At 34.5% G+C, this 18,976-nt stretch overlaps 1 protein-coding gene across 2 annotated transcripts in view; it reads right to left on the bottom strand.

Moving 5' to 3' along the window:
• Window positions 1-206: 206 nt before the first annotated feature.
• Window positions 207-18,976, bottom strand: part of grp (serine/threonine-protein kinase grp) — a 54,363-nt gene continuing 35,593 nt past the window's right edge. For both annotated transcript variants that reach the window (XM_069839462.1, XM_069839461.1), the window contains 4 exons: window positions 13,590-13,796; window positions 5,284-5,597; window positions 5,068-5,196; window positions 207-3,313 (listed from right to left, as the gene is read on the bottom strand). In XM_069839462.1, coding sequence (XP_069695563.1) covers window positions 3,095-3,313; window positions 5,068-5,196; window positions 5,284-5,597; window positions 13,590-13,796 — 869 coding nt within the window. In that variant the 3' untranslated portion in view covers window positions 207-3,094. The remainder of the gene's footprint in view (window positions 3,314-5,067; window positions 5,197-5,283; window positions 5,598-13,589; window positions 13,797-18,976) is intronic.

Below are 18,976 nucleotides of genomic sequence, written 5' to 3'. Positions count from 1 at the left end.
ACATTATTACTGCTATTGAACGTGGTCTGTCCCAAGTGGACATTAATATTGCATGTATAGCAACGTCAACAGTATAAAAATACACACTTCAGTTTTAGTGAACAAAATATGCTGGTCAGGAGAAGTTCACTATAACCTAAGTTGATTGTATATATATTATTGTGAAATATTTCGCATACTTTCTTTTAGTCTTGAAAGATCAAAACTTCTGAATATCAAAGTGCACTTTATTTTTTCTTCAGTTCAATGTGTTGTAACAATATTTTATTTAATACAATATAAATTCTGGAAGAAAAACAATGCTATGACATTTATGAAAATATAAGCACACAATGAAAATAAATTATGAATATAATTCTTGACTGGCTACTTTGTATGACTACACATAACACTATTTTTGTACTTAAAAGTTATATGTATAATATCTACATGGTTTACAAAAGGTCGAGTACAGAAGTATAATAAAAAAACCAAGCTGTGTATTAATTGAAAACATTATGGGTACTTAAAAATGTACATATTTTATTAAAATTGCAGTGTTCATAACATGAACTTCAAAACAGGGTAGTTACATATTTTGATTTCAATTTTGAGTTTTGTAACTATTCTAATTTGTACTTGGCATTAAAGCAGATTTGACTCGAATTCGTCTCTATGTATAATTTACAGGGAACAATAGGTATGTTGCAGAAATTAAAAAATTAAAGGATTATCCACATTTTTCAAGTTCATTGAAATGCCTATCCCAAAATGGATACCACAAGGAATTGACATGCGGATATGGAAAACAATCTTATTTACTGCTGTTCATCAAGTATATTTAAAACGTCTATTATTACTATTAGTATATTAAATTAACGTGAAGAGAACCTCGCTCAAGTCTAGTAAATAACATGCAAAACAGAAGACCAATCCGCAGTAGCCCAATATCATATACAGTGAACATGAAATCAGTCATGTAAGGCATTAGACACACATTCTGGATTATTTTCATAGAAACAGAAATTTTTGATCTGAGAGAGTACAAATTAATACAGATTTTACAAAGCAAAATTCATTAGGTAACAAGATGCAACATAGTCCATTGCTTTTATTTTTCGTTCTTTTCTTTGGTTTCTTCCTTAAAAATAAAAAACCCATGAAAGTGAATCTTGATGTAGAGAACTACTGATATGTATGGACATACAACAGTAATGTTATGCTGGAAGTGAAATGGGAACAAAAACAGATAAATGAAAGCAAACAAAACAAAGATTAGAACAAAAGCTCGTGGACTGAAAATTATATCCTGTGCGTTGAATAAATGGGCCTCAATAGAATTAGATTATACTGAAGTGGAAGAATTGACGGTTTGAAGTGACAATTGTGCAGGTCAAAATAAGAATTTTGCTATATTGGCTTTCTATTTCTGGCAAACTTGTAATACCATGGGACTGACAGCAGTTCGCTCAGTCATGCAAGACTAAAGATCCCTTCTCTGTAAGCAATATGAATTTGAATGACTTCAGCAGAACTGCACGCTTTGTGTTCTTCATCTGACATAATTAGGAACATTAAATCCAGACGTTTGAGATGGGCAGGATATGTAGCACGTATGGGTGAATCCAGAAATGCATATAGTGTGTTAGTTGGGAGACAGGAGGGAAAAAGACCTTTGAGGAGGCTGAGAAGTAGCTGTAAGGATAATATTAAAATGGATTTGAGGGAGGTGAGATATGATGATAGAGACTGGCAATGAACCTGCGGGTTCCTTAAAAGTCATTTGTAAGTAAGTAAGACTTCAAAGTTCTTGAAATGAAAAGGAACAACTGATGAGCCCGCTGGCCCTATGACATTCCTCCTCTTAGAGATACTCCAAGACCCATAAGTCTGAATAAGTACAATGATCTTCAGAAATGTTTCCAGTGGATTCCAAGATCTTCCAATGTGACTGACCATTTACACCTGTAAGCTTTTTTTTTTAAACACTACATTTCATATGGGTTTCGTAACAAAATCACGTTCCCATATTGTGACTTCTCCATGCCAGAATTCTTTTCTTTTCTACAGACCCATTCTATTAAAATTTAAAATATGCACAATAATTAACCAAATAAAGAATTTATATACGTCCTAAGCACTTTTTTTTTTTTTGTAGAACAGAGTATAAATACAACAGATTACCCCTATGAAATAGGGTTAATATAAATAGTGTGTATGGAAGTAAGTAAAAGGTACAGTTTTATGTGAAAGTAAGAATAATACTGAAATAACCTTCAAAAATTAATGTGAGTAAATGTTCCCTCGAAATTTCAAAATAAGCTTACTAGAGATTCAAACAATCTTTCTTATTACTAAAGAAATAATACATACTGAAAGCTGCACATCAGACACTTATATTAGTAAACCGCTTAATATAATTTTGTATGTTGCGTGTTATTCTCAATCACTAATATTTACTACTTATTTAAAAGTAGCCAATAATTCACTAATAAATAATCAATTCAATTTTAATGACTGAGAATAACAATTTGCGAACTACGATCAATGTAAGACACGAACAGAAAAAATGCTCTTAAAATATATGCAACAAAAATAGAGATGAAAAAAAATCTTTGCATACAGAGTGGTAACAAAAGCCACAGCCACAAGTTTTTATAATCAATTTCCTTGATGAATGAGAAAGTTTTTAATGACATATACTGTATTTGGTACAAAATTGTCTGGTATGGATTCTGAACAAAACATATAGATATGACAAGTTTAGTATCTCTGCAGAATATAGGACAATAGGACAACTCTTGTATTCTCCAAAGCAAGTAATAAAATGTTTCTCCATTTATGTTACATGATGTCAAAAGAACATTTTTATTAAAAATATTGATTACAAAATAAAATAATGCAATATCAAAAGTGCTACTCCGAGTACAAATACATGAACAACATGAAAATTACTATACATTCACATATAAAAACAAAACAAGATAATAACAATTCCATTTCTTCAAATGATTCAACACTTGGGGAAAAACCATGCACATTTTTATATTTGTAATTTACAATGTGACATTCAAAAGAAGGCACAATTCATTAATCACAGTTTAAAAAGAACACATTAAGGAACATTATTAGTGGCCATAGCAATTGGCCAAGTTACAGGTCCTTTCAGTACAATGTCTTCCAAATTCTGCTTGATGCGTACAAAATGGCGCTTGAACTCTAAGCCACATCCCTTGGATAATCTGAAATCCAGCAATGTCTTTCCATCCATATCAAGAATGTTCGCTTTAAAAACCAGTCTCATGTTGCGTTTATCTATAGCCGTAATTGTTATCTGAAAACAAAAGAAATGTCAGTTCAATTTGTAATGAAGTTATATCTGATTACACTGATGCTAACAAGAGAACTTGTTCTGGAATTACCGATTTTGATGATACTATTTCACATGAAAGTAAATTATGCACAAAAAAAAAAGTACAGCAAAATCAAATTATATTATATAATATTCAAAGGTGGTTGTATCTGTGACAGAGGAAGTTGCAGTTTATCACTTGTAGGTTAATGTACTTCCTAGTTTCGTAAAGTGGCAGGTACAGCTTACATGTAAATCCAAGTTAAGAGTCTGTTAGTTCGTCTCTCTCTCTATTTTTTTTTTGGCCACCTCAATTTATATTAAGAATGATTGCCAGAATTTGCTTACATATATTTGACGTTTAAAAGAAAAGAGGCAGAAATTTAGTGTTTCCATCCTTATTGCAGTGCCTTACTATCAGAAATATCATTCAGATATCAGACTGACTATAGTGAATGCAGAACTATGAACATAGGAGAAGCCAACTGAATGCACACTGTTGCCAGAGACACACAGTGAGAGCGATAGAGACAAAGACAGCTGCTATCTCTGTCTTATACTGCATCTTTCAATGATATATGATGTTCCTTCTCTTCATGCGATAGAGTTCTGCCTCTGAATGTAAATAGAAGGTCATTTTGAGATATTATTGCTCACAGTAATACCAAAAGCAATAGTTCTGAACATAACACTAATGTGCTGCAGAGAGGCCATCTTCCACTGTGCATCAAAGCAAAGCTCTGTGGCAAAGAGTCTACTAATACGTTGTGTTACCCCTAGAAGGGAACACTGTCAATCACACAAAAGTCAAGTACCCACTACTCGGAGGGAAGGGGGACTACTTGAACATACAACACATTCATAAATGTTGTTGTTTTCTAATGCCAGGCGTTTGACAAAGTCATTTGACCTCTTGCACTCCAATATTTTTCAAAGATATTATCAAGATTCATAAATGTAAAATGTTGTTGTTGTCTAGTGCCTTGCATTTGGCAATGAAGCCATTAGCAGTCGTGCTTTCCAATACTTTTGAACTGTAGTTTCTTCTGATCTTAATGCTTCACAGGTCTTCAAGTGATTTTCATTCATTTCTGTTGGATCGTTACACAGGACACATATTGGTGAAGCTGAGATACCTATTCTGTAGAGATGACTTGCTAGACAGTCATGATTTGTCAATAGTCTGAAGGCTGCAAGAACATTACAAGAAAGAAAGGAAAAACATAAAATCAGGTCCCAAAATCAGAATCTCTTCATTACTTCAATGCACTGAAGTACCATGGCTACCTGACAGGGTGGATTGATTTAACCCTGCATTACTCAGGTGGGGTGTGGTAAACCCCGGTGCGTATATTTCAACGAAAATCTAAGAGATGGAGCTAGTGTGTACTCTGTACATCTGTATACTTTTCAATCACATCCAGAAGAGTTCACTTAAGAAATTGTTTAAGTGAACTAAGAATAGTATATTTAATTGCGTTTATCTGATTTCTGAAACTTGCGGAAAAATATATTAGTTATTTAAAATGGGGTTTGTGAAACCCCACCTGAGCAATGGTGAGAATATTTATAACATGAGTAACGCAGGGTTAAATCATTTTTTTAGTTTTTAAATTTGTATTTTAAACATATAAAAATTTATTCTGCGAGGTCAATGTTATGCCACCGGAACTTTTAAATTTTTATAAGCAGCACACTAATCCAATACAAGGAAAGAAATCTATGTCATTACTTACCACATTTGCAGCAATTTTCCACGTGTAGCCCAACTTCTCAAGCAATTTACACAGCTGCTCTAATGATTCTTCACAGCTTGTACAAACAAAGAAGCGTGTCATACGCCTCACAAGTTTCTGGAAGGTGTTCTGGAAAACAAGATATAGTTAGGTTAAGTCCAATGAGTGAAATGAAATATTTACATTCTCATAACTTGCATCTTGTATAGACAATACCTGGCTAGACGGCTGAGTGGAAGGTTGGGTGGCATGGAGCTGCGAGTTCAGAAGCATATCATCAAGATAAGCAGGCTGAGAGAATGAGAATGATCCCTTTTCTTCCAGCATTTCTGCAGCAGCATTTGCAGCTGAAACAGCAGGCTGTTCCAACCTCGGTTCAGGCTGAGATCTGCATAACCTAGCCAGCGAATCGTCCAGTGCAGATCCATCAGTTGCAATGCCAGGAGGGGAGATTGATGACAAATCATTACCTGAGCAAATACGTTTGTTGCGATGTCCATCTGGTGTACACGAGTTTCTATTTGGTGATCCTGAAACATGTTGTAATGTTTGTCCAATACTGTGAAAGACATACATAATAAAATACTTGAAAGCAGATTTAAAAATCATCAATAATACAAAAAGATGACTATACAGAACTTGCAATCAAGAGTAGACTACAGACACTTGTAGGCTGCTTCTTTCATGGGACACCCCTGTAAGTTTTATCCTAGATCATATATGTAACAGATAATTCCTCACTACGTTAAAATTGGCAGCACTTTGAAGAGAACAACCGCCAGGATCGCCACCCGTCCGCCATAAACGAACACGAGATGGCAGTACAGTCACTAATGCAATTCAAATGGGTATTATGACGTGACTCCTTATGTAACAACTAGATGGCAGCGTAGTAAACCTCACAAAAGTTGTTAACCTCAGAGCCTATAACCCCGACATATCTGTTACATATATGATCTAGGGTTTTATGTATCCTTTCAAAACAAACAGCACGGAATTAGTGAAATTTTCTACAAAACAGATTGTACAGTAAGCATAATAGTACAAAACTGACTAATTCTGTTTATCGACCATAAGTATTTTTTATAAGTGTATATTACAAGAAATAGCTCAGTGATGGAATTCAGGCTCCCTCCTAGAATTCAAATTCCACCTTCTGACCAGATATTTCAAGTAAATGTGAACTATTTCTAGTTCAATTTTAAGTTATTTACAATTTTAAAATAAATACGCTGAAATACACTGACTGACACATAAAAGCAACACATGGCAAGTACTAAAAAACCAGTATGTAACTGCACACAACCAAGGTTTTAGCACTGGTTTGAAAGTTGTTGGCTATGTTTTGTGAAAGAATAATGCATTAGAAGATTGTTTTATGACCGAGTTTGTGATTATACCGAAACTGTGCAATAAATTGTCTTCTTCTCTACCCTGCAACCACTTAGTGGTATGTTTCCTTCCAATTAAATGGATTTCCGAGACATTTCTTTCAGTTTCAAAACCAATTGTGAACACTAAACATGCTGTCCACACCACGAAGATGTTTCATTTCTGAAAAATGGAAGCAGTATTATATTATTATTATTATTATATATTATTATTAATATATTAATTATATTAAATATATTATTAATATATAGAGAAGAATGGAGATGGGCTATAGGAAGATGTGATTAACATTGGAACAACTGATGTAATATAGATTTATTAATATGCAAAAGTGTTGGAAACTATGGCTTTCACGATTTTTAGGACTATACGAAGCTACAGAGAAACTGACCCTACTCAAGGAGATCAGAATAAGAAAGAGCGACATCTGTTTCAGTTCCTATAGCTACAGTTTCTCTGCAACCAGCAAACCACTGCCATTGAAGCTTGAAATCGACTTCAGCACATTAGAAGGCCCAAAATCTGTAAGAGAACTGCCTGAAAAAGTTGCAAGAAGCTGATCTCTCCAGAAGACTTGCCAAGAGTTGAAAACTCACTCAACAGAATCATGCGAGAAAATATGACTGGACAATGCAAAAGTGAAAGCAAGCATCAATCACTGATGAGATGCAATTTTGTCTGCAATCATTAGATGGCAGAGAAAATGTGAAGAAAGAATGGGGAGAGGTATTTCCCTTTCGTATTTTCGTGCACAACTACTTTCAGAAAAAAATTAAAAGAAGAAGAGTTCCCACCCAAAGCATAATTAAGGAAGTAAGGTCTGAAGGTCTGTGGGAAAATACTCCAACCCAAAGAAACATTGCTAGAAGAAAAGTAATATCTCCCCCGAACTGTCGGACACACCATCCATGAAAATCAAATCACATGATCATCGTCTGGGAAACACATTCAAGAGTGGTTAACAAACACAAGAAAGCTGTATGAACAGCATCTCACAGATGACAGATGGCGATGGGTGGTGATATTAGATGAAGTATGGATCTATCTTGATACCAATAAACCTCGAAACATATTTAATAGAAATGTGGACAAAAAAGGCCGCTCTAATTTCATAAGACAATGCAACGAAAAGTTTTCTACAGAGTTTATGGTGGTTATTGCTCTAGGGGTCAGTTGAAAATTAAGACAGTGGCCAGCAGAGCAAAGGTCAATGCAGTTTACTTCCAAGAGGAGGTGTTGAGACCAGTGTACCTTCAAGATATCCTGTGGCTTTATGGCAGAGATCCTAGTAACATAAACATTCATATGGACAAGGCATCCAGCCATACTGCGAAATTATCGCTGCTGTTCACTGCCAAATGGAAGCTGAAACTGGAATAAAGAGGATTCCTTTCTGTGGCTTTGGTATACCGAAGAGAGACCTTTCTAGTAGGAGGTCTAAAACTATTGAAGGCCTCTGGAAAGCCTGTAGAGAAGTGTGGCAAGATATTTTCCATGCTCATATCAGGAGGCGCCTGCTTCAGTAGAAACTGTGCTGCCGGGTGATAGTACACAACAGAAGGTGGATAATATCTTTGAAAAATATTGAGTGCAAGAGGTCAAATGACTTTATTGTCAAACACCTGGCATTAGAAAACAACAACAACAACAGAAGGTGGCGACATGAAATTTCTTAGACTTGTTACAGGTAAGATGCGTTTATTTTTATCTGCCTCAACCATCCGTATTTCTGTTTTTTTGGGGGGAGGGGGGGAAACCAGAAACTTTGTGTTATTTATTATTATTTGTTATTACGTAATTTATTTTCTGATGTTCAGTTGAATTAACTCAATACACTGCACTGGGACTTATGTCCAGTTTGCTGATAAATTTGCAATGTTCTGTGAAAAAAAATTGATAAAAGCACAAAAAGATATTGACAAAAGGTGCAACTAAAACACAGTTGGGGAAGTTTATTTCATGTTTTCTTTGCAAGACAAGCCAATTTGGGCATTTCAACATAAAAAAATAAATTGAGGTGCAGCATCTAAAATTCCTAACTCTAATTACAATAACATGTTATTTAAATTTGATCACACTTCTTTATGCTTTATCTTTATCCATTTTACACATACACATATGAATCACTTTTCATTAGAAAGACTGATACTACATAATGGAAGGACCAATAATAGTATATTCCACTCCCCTTCCCCACCCAGAATAGTTGCATTAAGTGTCCCTACTTCTGACTTTTGAAAGGTGGCAACCCTAGTTTGACCTGTTCCCAGGACTCTACAAACAAAAAAATGTAGCCTATTTGAGAAAACTATATAAATGAATAAGATAGTGGTTTCACTGGACAGTACTTAAATTTTTATATAACAACACAGCACATTTAGTAAAGAAATGTTAACCTCACCTTATGTGATGAAATTGTAGACTACACTGTTTTCCTGACTTCGGTAATCTAGCTTTATGATGTCGATTCACACTCATACAGCTAGATCACCAAAGAGAGGACAACAGCACCCTCTTCTCTCTTCTGTCTGTGCATTCAATGTGATCCCATGGTGATTTAGCCAATGTCTTTGCTTTGGTAATCTAGCTTTATGACCTTTAACAGCAATCATACAGCTACATCACCAAAGAAAAGACAAAGGCTTTTCAGAAGAAAACTGTAAGGATGATTGATCTGCTCACATAGACGGGTACCAAGTGCCTCCGAGATTCAATGCTGCTCAGAGTCACTCAGTACCTGACTACGTGAAGCAGCAATTTTCATCAGTTAAAAAAAAAAAAAGATCTGCAATAATATGTCTACTGTAATTTAAAGAAATTACAATATACAATACACAAATGTTCTGAATACTACGCAATGTAAATGTATGATCCAATTATTAACTGGCAAATAATACATAAAACCAATTTACTCTGGGGGACAGAAAAAAAAGATAATATGTGGCTTTAAATTAGGACTAAAGTACAGTAAGTCTAAGAAGAAAACTTCCAATGTGTATAATAAATCTATCATTAATTTTTTAGGCTGTGCTTGCTAAAAAAAGAGATCATTCATCATTTGTCAACTCTTTGAATAGTTGAAAGTTATATGAATTCTTAAGATTTCAAGTTGTATCAGAAATAGATCTTTAGGGTTTGTTTATATGCTGAAGTTCGTCTTGCAGCTTCAATTCCTTCCAAGAGGAAGCCATACTTCGGATTTTATTGTCTTTTAAAAATCCGTTGGCATTGTCTGGGCTTGTACCCATTAAAAAGATAAAATTGTCAAGCAAAATTTATATCAAATAACTTGACATGACATGTCATGCTTTCACATCTAGCCTACATGTAAATTATGAAACATTCTGTTAAAAGTTTTGGTCACGTTTGTGACAATGTGCGCCTAATGGATCCTAATTAAAATAGTTTCTAACTTAGGACGAAAATTTAACATAAGTGGACTTGATTTATAATAAAAATGTACCGGGAGGGTGGGGGACTATTTTACTTTTTCCTTTAATAGAATTTATGTATGATTACACATATTTCAAGCCAATTTAAACCCAAAACCAGATTTTCACCTTAGAATTAGTCAATCAGGCATACATCATAATAAAAATGTGGTCTGCAAGTGAAACTTGCTTCTCATCATCAGCCAAAATTTCGAACTTATTGTGAATTTACTAACAATAATTTGTGATTATGAAAATTTCAAATTAAAAATGTTATTTAAATTAATTCACCCAGGACATAAAAGAATATTTTGTAGCAGGCTTTAATTATGTCACCTATTACACAACTAAACTGTAAGTTTGAAGTAATTTCTCCTTACTCCAACTACTACAGCGAACTGTATTGAAAACTATAAACAATGTGCAAAACTAGAAAAGAACATTTCATTATTCCTAGCACATGTAATAATAAGTTTTATTGCAAGATACTGAGCTATCGTAGTTTAGTTATTGTATTCAGGTAAACGTAAGAGGTTTTAAGATCGAAATACTTATATTTAATGCTGCATTATTTTGAGTAACCTCTGGAATACTGACAGCCAATAGTGAAACTGTTGGCCAAGTTTAGTCACAAAGATTTTGTTTACAAACAGATAAAAGTTACACTAACAGTATTGTCAGGAATCCACCAGCTAGGTTGATCGGAAACAGTGGAAACTGGTCAAAATCTGTTCCCAACATTTTCCAAGTTGAGGCATACTAGCTGATAACCAGCTGCATATGCAATTGACATTTTCTCTTAGGCTTGTTTTACGTATTTATTGCTCTGTGCGTGGTTCATTGTGATTTGATAAAATCAGATTAAAGAATTTATGATAATTGTATGAAAAAACATTCTTACAAATCCTGCAAGAGGAAATCTTGTTTGACGACAGAATAACTAGCATGGGTCTGTAGCCTCTTTACGATTCTCTGACCTAAATCCAAGAGGGTTATAATAAAAGAGAGGGGTTCAATCCAATCTTTTTCTGTTGATCACTTTTAACTCTAAGCAGCCTCCACTGAGAGCGCTAACATTATTTCTTACCAACATCCTGCCACTGAATTTAGACGCATGGAAAAGGAGAATTAACATTTGTGCTCTTGGCTTTAAGGTGTTAGTCCTGAAAATACATTTTAAGGAAGATTTGAATTATTTAATTTTAGTTACAGAATTCTTGTTTATGTCTGTTACAATACATAGCAATGTCATCACATAAAACTAATCTGTTATACTGGTAAATCAATCACTTGCATCATTATAAATCATAACAGATACTAATTCTGTATTTTCACATATATATATAACATTTAATTACATGCATGAACAGATTTAAGAATGTTTACATGTGATTTTTTGTATAACATTTCCTACAATGTTGTTGTTAGTTATATGTATTATGCCAATGGTGCCCTCATCATTTCTATTTTATACTGCAATTAAACAGGAAATGGCTAATTGCATTAAAGATCTTTGTATATTTATGTACAAAATAAAATATTGTTACTAAATAATTTTTTTTAGTAGGTTATTTTACGATGCTATCAACATCTTAGGTTATTTAGCATCTGAATGAGATGAAGGTGATAATGCCGGTGAAATGAGTCCGGGGACCAGCACCGAAAGTTACCCAGCATTTGCTCATATTGGGTTGAGGAAAAACCCCGGAAAAAACCTCAATCAGGTAATTTGTCCCAACCAGGAATCGAACCCGGACCACCTGGTTTCACAGCCAGACGTGCTAACCATTACTCCACAGGTGTGGACTACTAAATAAATTTTATGCATTCTAACATAACAGATTTGGTTGGTCATGTTTAAATACTGTACAAATTTCACAGCCCGTTTCCTACCTCTACTTTCTCAAAATGCTTATGCTCAAGGATATATATATATATATATATATATATATATATATATATATATAGGAGACATCATTGTAATAGGGGTGGTTATATTTCAAACATTGATGTAAATATGAATATAACGAGGTGTGGAGAAGTCTTTTGAAATTCCCGCTATTTTTGTTCAGGGAAGTCGTTTGAAATTACTGCAGACTTTTGTAAATGTAGCACCCCGCTCTTGGCTGTGAGAAGCATCTTGACAGATTACACTTAATCCAGCTTATGAACCCCTCTCTCCTATTATAGCCCTCTTGCCTAAATCCCTGTGAGTTATTTATTATGATTATTACGAGCAAAATGTGTATGCTAACATTCCATGTAATCCAATCCAGAGGATTTAAAGGAAAATGTGTGTCAAGGTGAACACGTTGATCATCTGACATAATTGAAGGGTACACGGGAAAAATGACCAAGATCCATCAAAAATCGAAATTGAGTTAATAATGCTATCTTATAGTGGAAAAGAAGTACTATCATGTAGTCTAGCTAGTAATAAGAAATCATCGTTCTTGACATTCCACTATGTCAATTTCTATTAAATACACACATAAGAAAGTATTAAGTGCTTAAACTTTAAAATTCGTTTTTCTCGAAACTTTCTAAAATGGACCTTGATCGTTATTCCCGTGAACCCTTCAATTGTGAGTACCATATTATTTGCTTATTACTAGTAAGTAATTTAAGTAATTGAAATACTTTGGCAAAGTCATTAAAATAATAACTAACATATGAGCAATACAATGCTTTGTAAACAGCAAAAAACAGCTAAATCAATGAGACTGATGGACACTAATTATATAATCCAAGATATTCTTTCTAAGTCACAATATATCTTATCTCATTTTGTGACTTTTAAGTAGGCCTATATTCAATTTCACGCAAATTAACATGAAATAAAGATATCAAATTCTGTTGCTGCCGTAACTATCACCACCACCAATACCTTCAAATTCCCACTAATGGACATCTGCTCCCTTTGCACTATGTACTTCCACGGAAATTTTACCATCATCAAACACTGACAATTTATATTAACTGGAATGAAGTGCCAGTATTATGTGACTATTTTCAACAACACTGACAGCAATTTACTCCTGTTATTAACCAAATGCAATCTTGCTCAGGATTGCGGGCTTATGTGAGAGCGGCAATGAACCTCTGGGTTCCTTAAAAGCCAGTAAGTAAGTATTAACCAAATGCAGGTATCATTTGATGCCGATTTACTTTTCCATGCTAGCATAAAATATTGTTACTTTGAACATAAGCTCTGGTAACTGTACATACGAAGTTGAATTTATTAAAAAAACGTGTATTATGATAAGGAAATATACAATTACTTACTTACAAATGGCTTTTAAGGAATCCGGAGGTTCATTGTTGCCGTCACATAAGCCTGTCATCGGTCCCTATCCTGAGCAAAATTAATCCCGTCTCTACCATCACATCCCACCTCCTTCAAATCCATTTTTTTATTATCCTCCCATCTATGTTTCGGCCTCCACAAAGGTCTTTTTCCCTCTGGCCTCCCAACTAATACACAATTACAAGTGATGTTTTTTGTAAAGAAATTCAGATTTCTTTACAGGACTCTGAAGTTCAATGTTGTCTTCACATTACTTAATCACAGACTCTGTCTTGGGCAGAGATAATGCCATTTACAATCCCATTCTCCTCAACCCAGTACTGTTTCGAAGCAAGTCAAGATTCAATAATGAATTTTTGTGTGTCATAGTATAATAAACTCACTCAACTTACCTAATTTGTCGAAATATTTGTTACACCAACGGTGTGCTCGGATTTGTTTTATGTTTGGGCGACCAGAGGGAAGGGGAACAAGGATCTTTCGGACAAGAGATAAGGCCAAATTGTCCAATTTACTCCATGGAGTAAGGTGAACTGCTTTACCGTCCTTCCAAGCCATGTATTCACGACACTCCACAGTAGGTTGGTCCCATGGTAATTCTGAAATGAACAGTTCCAACATTACAAGTCAGGAATGCAGAAAGGAAATCACCAAATTCCTAAGTAAATCAGTCAATCATAAATAAACACGCAGTGAGAACTTAACAGAACATGCCTCATAAAGACTACTGATCCTTATAAAATATCATAAAGGAATCCCAAAACTTAAAAAGTAATTCAGAAAATAAGACCAACACAGAATACAAACACCCATATCGAACAGTTAGGCTGGGTGCACACAGAATCAGACGTGGTGCGGTGTAACACGACCTTTTGTCTCATGGTACTTGTCTCCCGTTGATTTCTTATTATGTGGTGCACATAGAATCAGACGCGGCACGACGGTCGCGAGCAAATACAAGGAGACATGGAGAGACAACATTGAATGACTGTCTGATAGCTTCAGTGTACTGCGCATGCGTTAATAATAATAATAATAATAATAATAATAATAATAATAATAATAATGTTTTATTTTCGCTGGCAGAATTAAGGCCATAAGGCCTTCTCTTCCACTCAACCAGCCTTAATACATGTGTTAGTAGTGGCTATGATTGCATGCTTTCACTATCTACAAATACTATTGTTGTGTAGTGCACATTATTCATAATGGAGCTCGATGAGAATAAATTAGTTTTTTACTACAGGAAATGTACATTCTGTACAATCTTTGAAACAATATCACTACAATAATGTGGTTTCCAAAAATATGTAACAAATTGCAATGAGATGAAAGCACCACGTGAATAACAATTTATTAATAATGATTTGTAGTAAGCCTATTTCTCTGCTCTATACTATCACTCATTATTGATTTAATATATTATTTTCCTTTATTGTGAATTGTGAAGTAGTCATAAACATACAAAATGACGTTTGTACAGTACATTAGTAGTATTTAATTTTAAGACGCTTTCAATTGTATAGATTTTTAAGTGTATTAGGCGTCCTTAGGAAATAATAACCAATTACAATAGAATTTCTCATATAGACAGTCCTCTTTCATTGCAGCCATTTTCTAGCCTAGGCCAATTTTCCAAACTCACACAGCCAGCAAATCAGTTGTGGCGAGCAGACCGTGTTAAGCTGTCACGAGGCACTTTAAAGGAAAACTTCACATCTTGCCTCGTGTCTGATTCTGTGTGCACCCGGCCTTAATATTAACTTCATCACCACTTGAATATACATGCTTTGACTATAGAGAAGCCTTGTTAAACAATCTAAAGAAAAATGAAGCCACATCAAGTGAACTGAAAGCTGAAACTATTCATACTGTATATCCAGAGAAAGATTGGCTAAATATTTACACTGATGGTTCCCTGTATGATAAAGAAGGCAGTGCTGGAGCTGGAATCTACTGTACTATCTTCAGTTCTTATATGTCAGCAGGATGTAACACAACTCATTTTGATGGAGAAATCCTGGCAATAGATATGGCTTTATCACAATTACCAGGCAGGATAAACATAGAAGACTTGGTGATGGTCATGGATCATCTTCACAAATGCCAAATCTGAGGTCATCTGATCTGGACTCAACACCAAAATTACATTGGGAAGCGAGAAGGTGAATGAAGGCAATCCAAGAGCCAGCACAATAGAGACTATTAGTACTACTACTTTCTGGAAATAATACATGTGCTGGGTAGATGTGCATCTATTTGTAACTGAAGAAAGAAATACATTACGATACATGTTCGGAGTAAATTTAGTGTTGAACAAAATTTCAGTTATCAAAGATGATGGCAATGCTTATCAGAATCAAAACACTACTTTCCTATGCCTCAAGCAGATAGAATATAAGAAGTAATATACAGTAGAATCTCCATTATCTGTGGTAATGAAGGGGGTGGGCTGAACGGTTAATCGAAAAAAATCGGATAAACAGTATCATAAAAGATTTTTGTAAATTTGGTGAATAATGCTTACACTTTCGTAATTTCCTCTATGGCCACGTATTCAATGGCAGGCACTGTCTCTTATTTTCTTTCTGTCATGACTAGGGCCTGGTTCATGCATTTGCATATTTTTCCATTGGCTGTAATTGCTGATTAATTATCTTCAGGAATCATCAACATTTAAGCTTATTAAACCAAATTTTATGTTCCATATAGCTGCATATTTTGGCATGGTATTTGTATTACTGTGGCATATTTTCGAGTTTAAGCTCATGTTGTTGTTTTCTAATGCCAGGCGTTTGACAAAGTCATTTGACCTCTTGCACTCCAATATTTTTCAAAGATATTGTCATGGTTAGCCACTGAAGCACAGATTTTGAAGTGTTCCGAATCTATTTCTTGATTTGAATTGCACAATGGGTACTTAGGGGACTGATATATTCCAATTCTATGCAGGTGTTTGGCCAAACAGTCATGGGCTGTTGCCAATCTAAATGCAGCTACAGACCATTTGCGTGGTAAGTCGGGAAATAACTGTGGATTATGATGCAGAGAGTTCCATTTTCCCCCTTGAGATAGTGTTATCAAATTTTGTTTATTGAATTCTAAGTATGTAGATTTAATAAATCTTTTCACAGAGTAATACGTAGGTTTAAGCTCATTAAAGTTCATTTTATGTTGCATAAAAACGCATAGTTTGAATTTTTAAAATAAAAGCATCATTTTCTATTTTTGAAAACTGGTATTGAGTGCAATTTTATTTTTACCAGGAAAGTATTGAAAGTTTCGCAGAACACCTAGCGAATCTCATGCCACAATAGTGTGCCGCTCTCAACAATAAATGTAAGTTTAATTTCATCGAGTTTGATCTATAAGGTTATTGCATTTATTACTATTACTATTATTATTATTATTTATTAGTGATATCAAGAAATACAGAATTTTATTAGTGCATATTTAGTAGGTTTTTAGGGCATGAACTTCCTAGTCCTAGTCATGACCATAAATCATAATCGTCGATATTAGAAAATGCTTTGCTCTTGGGATTGTTTTCGCCCGCATGCAATAGCCTACAAGGCTCAGAGAAACTCAATGTTAGGTAATGGATCAGAAGTTCACTGATTTAAGCCTGGTTGTTAACAAGGGGGTTTTAAGGGGTAAGGACACTCCTTGTAATGGCTGTCTGTGGAAAGATATGAATAGCGAAGGCCTCGTGTTATAGATTTACATACTTTATCTTTGATTTCTATTAAACTGGACACAGTTGTGACTTCAATCTCGTATTCTGAGATGAGCCAAAGATTCTTGTTCCCAAACAATTCGGTGTTTGAAAATATCATATAAATATTACCTACTGCACCACTCACAACATTTGAGACAAATAGATATCCAAAGAAAGTCTAGTTTCAATATCCCATTTCACAGTACACTCAAACCATTACAACTTTCTTACTCAGGCAGACAGAAATCAGTACAGGTAATATAAACGTAACATCTATAATGCAATAAGAGAGAACACTTACCAACATATTTATAAGAAAAAGAAAGCAATTGTGCACACAACACCAATATTTCACACCCACATTGTGCAATTGTGCAACATTCCTTCATGCTGTGATGACGCTGCCAGTGTCGATTGGAACAATGTTCCTGACTTTGGTACACTAGCTTTAGGAGCAACCAATATTACCTACAGCTAGGATACCAAAGAGAGGACCACAGTTCTCCTTGCTATCTTCAAAGAGGTGCGCACACAAATGCAAGAGAACTCTGAATACTGCTACTACGGCTGAATCAATTTGTAACTACATATTTTCAGTATTTAAGCACTTAGAGCAAATTTTGAACTAGTTATACACAAGTGAGTATAGTGGAATTCTGGTATGTTTTTCAGTATTTGCAGTCCCAGTATAGTTCCACGAGTGAATTTAAAGAGAAAAAAATTCAAAATAGTGTTAAACTTGTTATTCTATTTGTAAATAGTGTTATAAACACTACAATGATAGGAATTAAAATACAAATGAAAAGGTTAATTTGCTTTTGCAAATAATGGAAAACACTCTCCAAAAGTTAAATGAAACTAAGACAATTTAAAGTTCAAACTATTACTATATAAATTTATCAAGCAAATTACCAAAAGTGATCAATTTCTCTTTGCAAAGTACCTGGTTGGGGTTTTCCGAGGTTTTCCCCAACTAAAAGGCAAATGCCAGGTAATATTTTGGCGAATCCTGGGACCTCACCTCATCTCACTACATCTCGTCAAAATATTGTAAAAAAATTGCACAAAATTGTAGAAAATTACTAATTTGTAAAACTATAAAAATTTGTAAAAATTGTAATTGTAATATTGTAAAATTTTGACTTGTTCCACATCTTAAAGCTTCATTGTTCATGTAAGATCTATGGAATAAAATGAATGAATGAATGAATGAAAGAAGTTTAGTATATGAATCATAAATCCACCTCTAAGCATGTACACAAGTAAATGCAACATTCTTTGCTTCAAACCTATTCTATCACAACACCAACTTGCAAAACCCGCAACAAGTAAGATAACATAACCAACATAATGCCCCATTTTAAAGTATTTTCAATATTCTCTGGCATTTTTCCAAGCGACAGAAATAGTTTCGTTTCCTTTATGAAGAAGCTTCTTTGCAAAGTATTACTTGTGGTTTCCCAACTTACAAGTACAAATTCCACACTCTACAATCACTTGTATAGCTACAACAATACTATTTAGTGGAATTGCACATTTTCTTTTTGGTTTCTTCAACAGTTTCGGACAATTCTATGGATTTTTTTTTTAGTCTAGTGGAATCTGAAAGAGCACTTTCCTTCATGAAAAGTAAATGTTTTACCATCATATGAACATTTCAGAAGATATAGAAAACTTGACAGCACATCATCCTGCAATGGCAATATCTGCAGCTGCAAGTTTTACAGAACTATTATCATCCTGCAATGGCAATATCTGCAGCTGCAAGTTTTACAGAACTATTATACAATCATTGAGGAAGTAATCAGACTCAAAGGGACAGATCTTATTCCCAGAAGACCAGCCAGAGATCACTTTCTGGCATAACATTGAACATGCAACTTCAGGACTGGATACAGTATCAAAAAGTACTTGTAGCCTGTCCTCTTCACAGTCAACTTTCGTCCTAATTTTTCACTCAATGACACTAATCCCCATCGCATATTCGAGATGACCTCATGCTTCTACGACCAATTGCAATTCTGTAAGATTTACAACTGCAGATACCCATCATTCCTGGTG

Source organism: Periplaneta americana, chromosome 11 (assembly GCF_040183065.1).
Source record: "Periplaneta americana isolate PAMFEO1 chromosome 11, P.americana_PAMFEO1_priV1, whole genome shotgun sequence".
Taxonomy (NCBI): Eukaryota; Metazoa; Arthropoda; class Insecta; order Blattodea; family Blattidae; genus Periplaneta; species Periplaneta americana.
The sequence above is the reverse complement of the archived record's forward strand: the minus strand, read 5'-3'. Positions and strand labels throughout refer to the sequence as shown.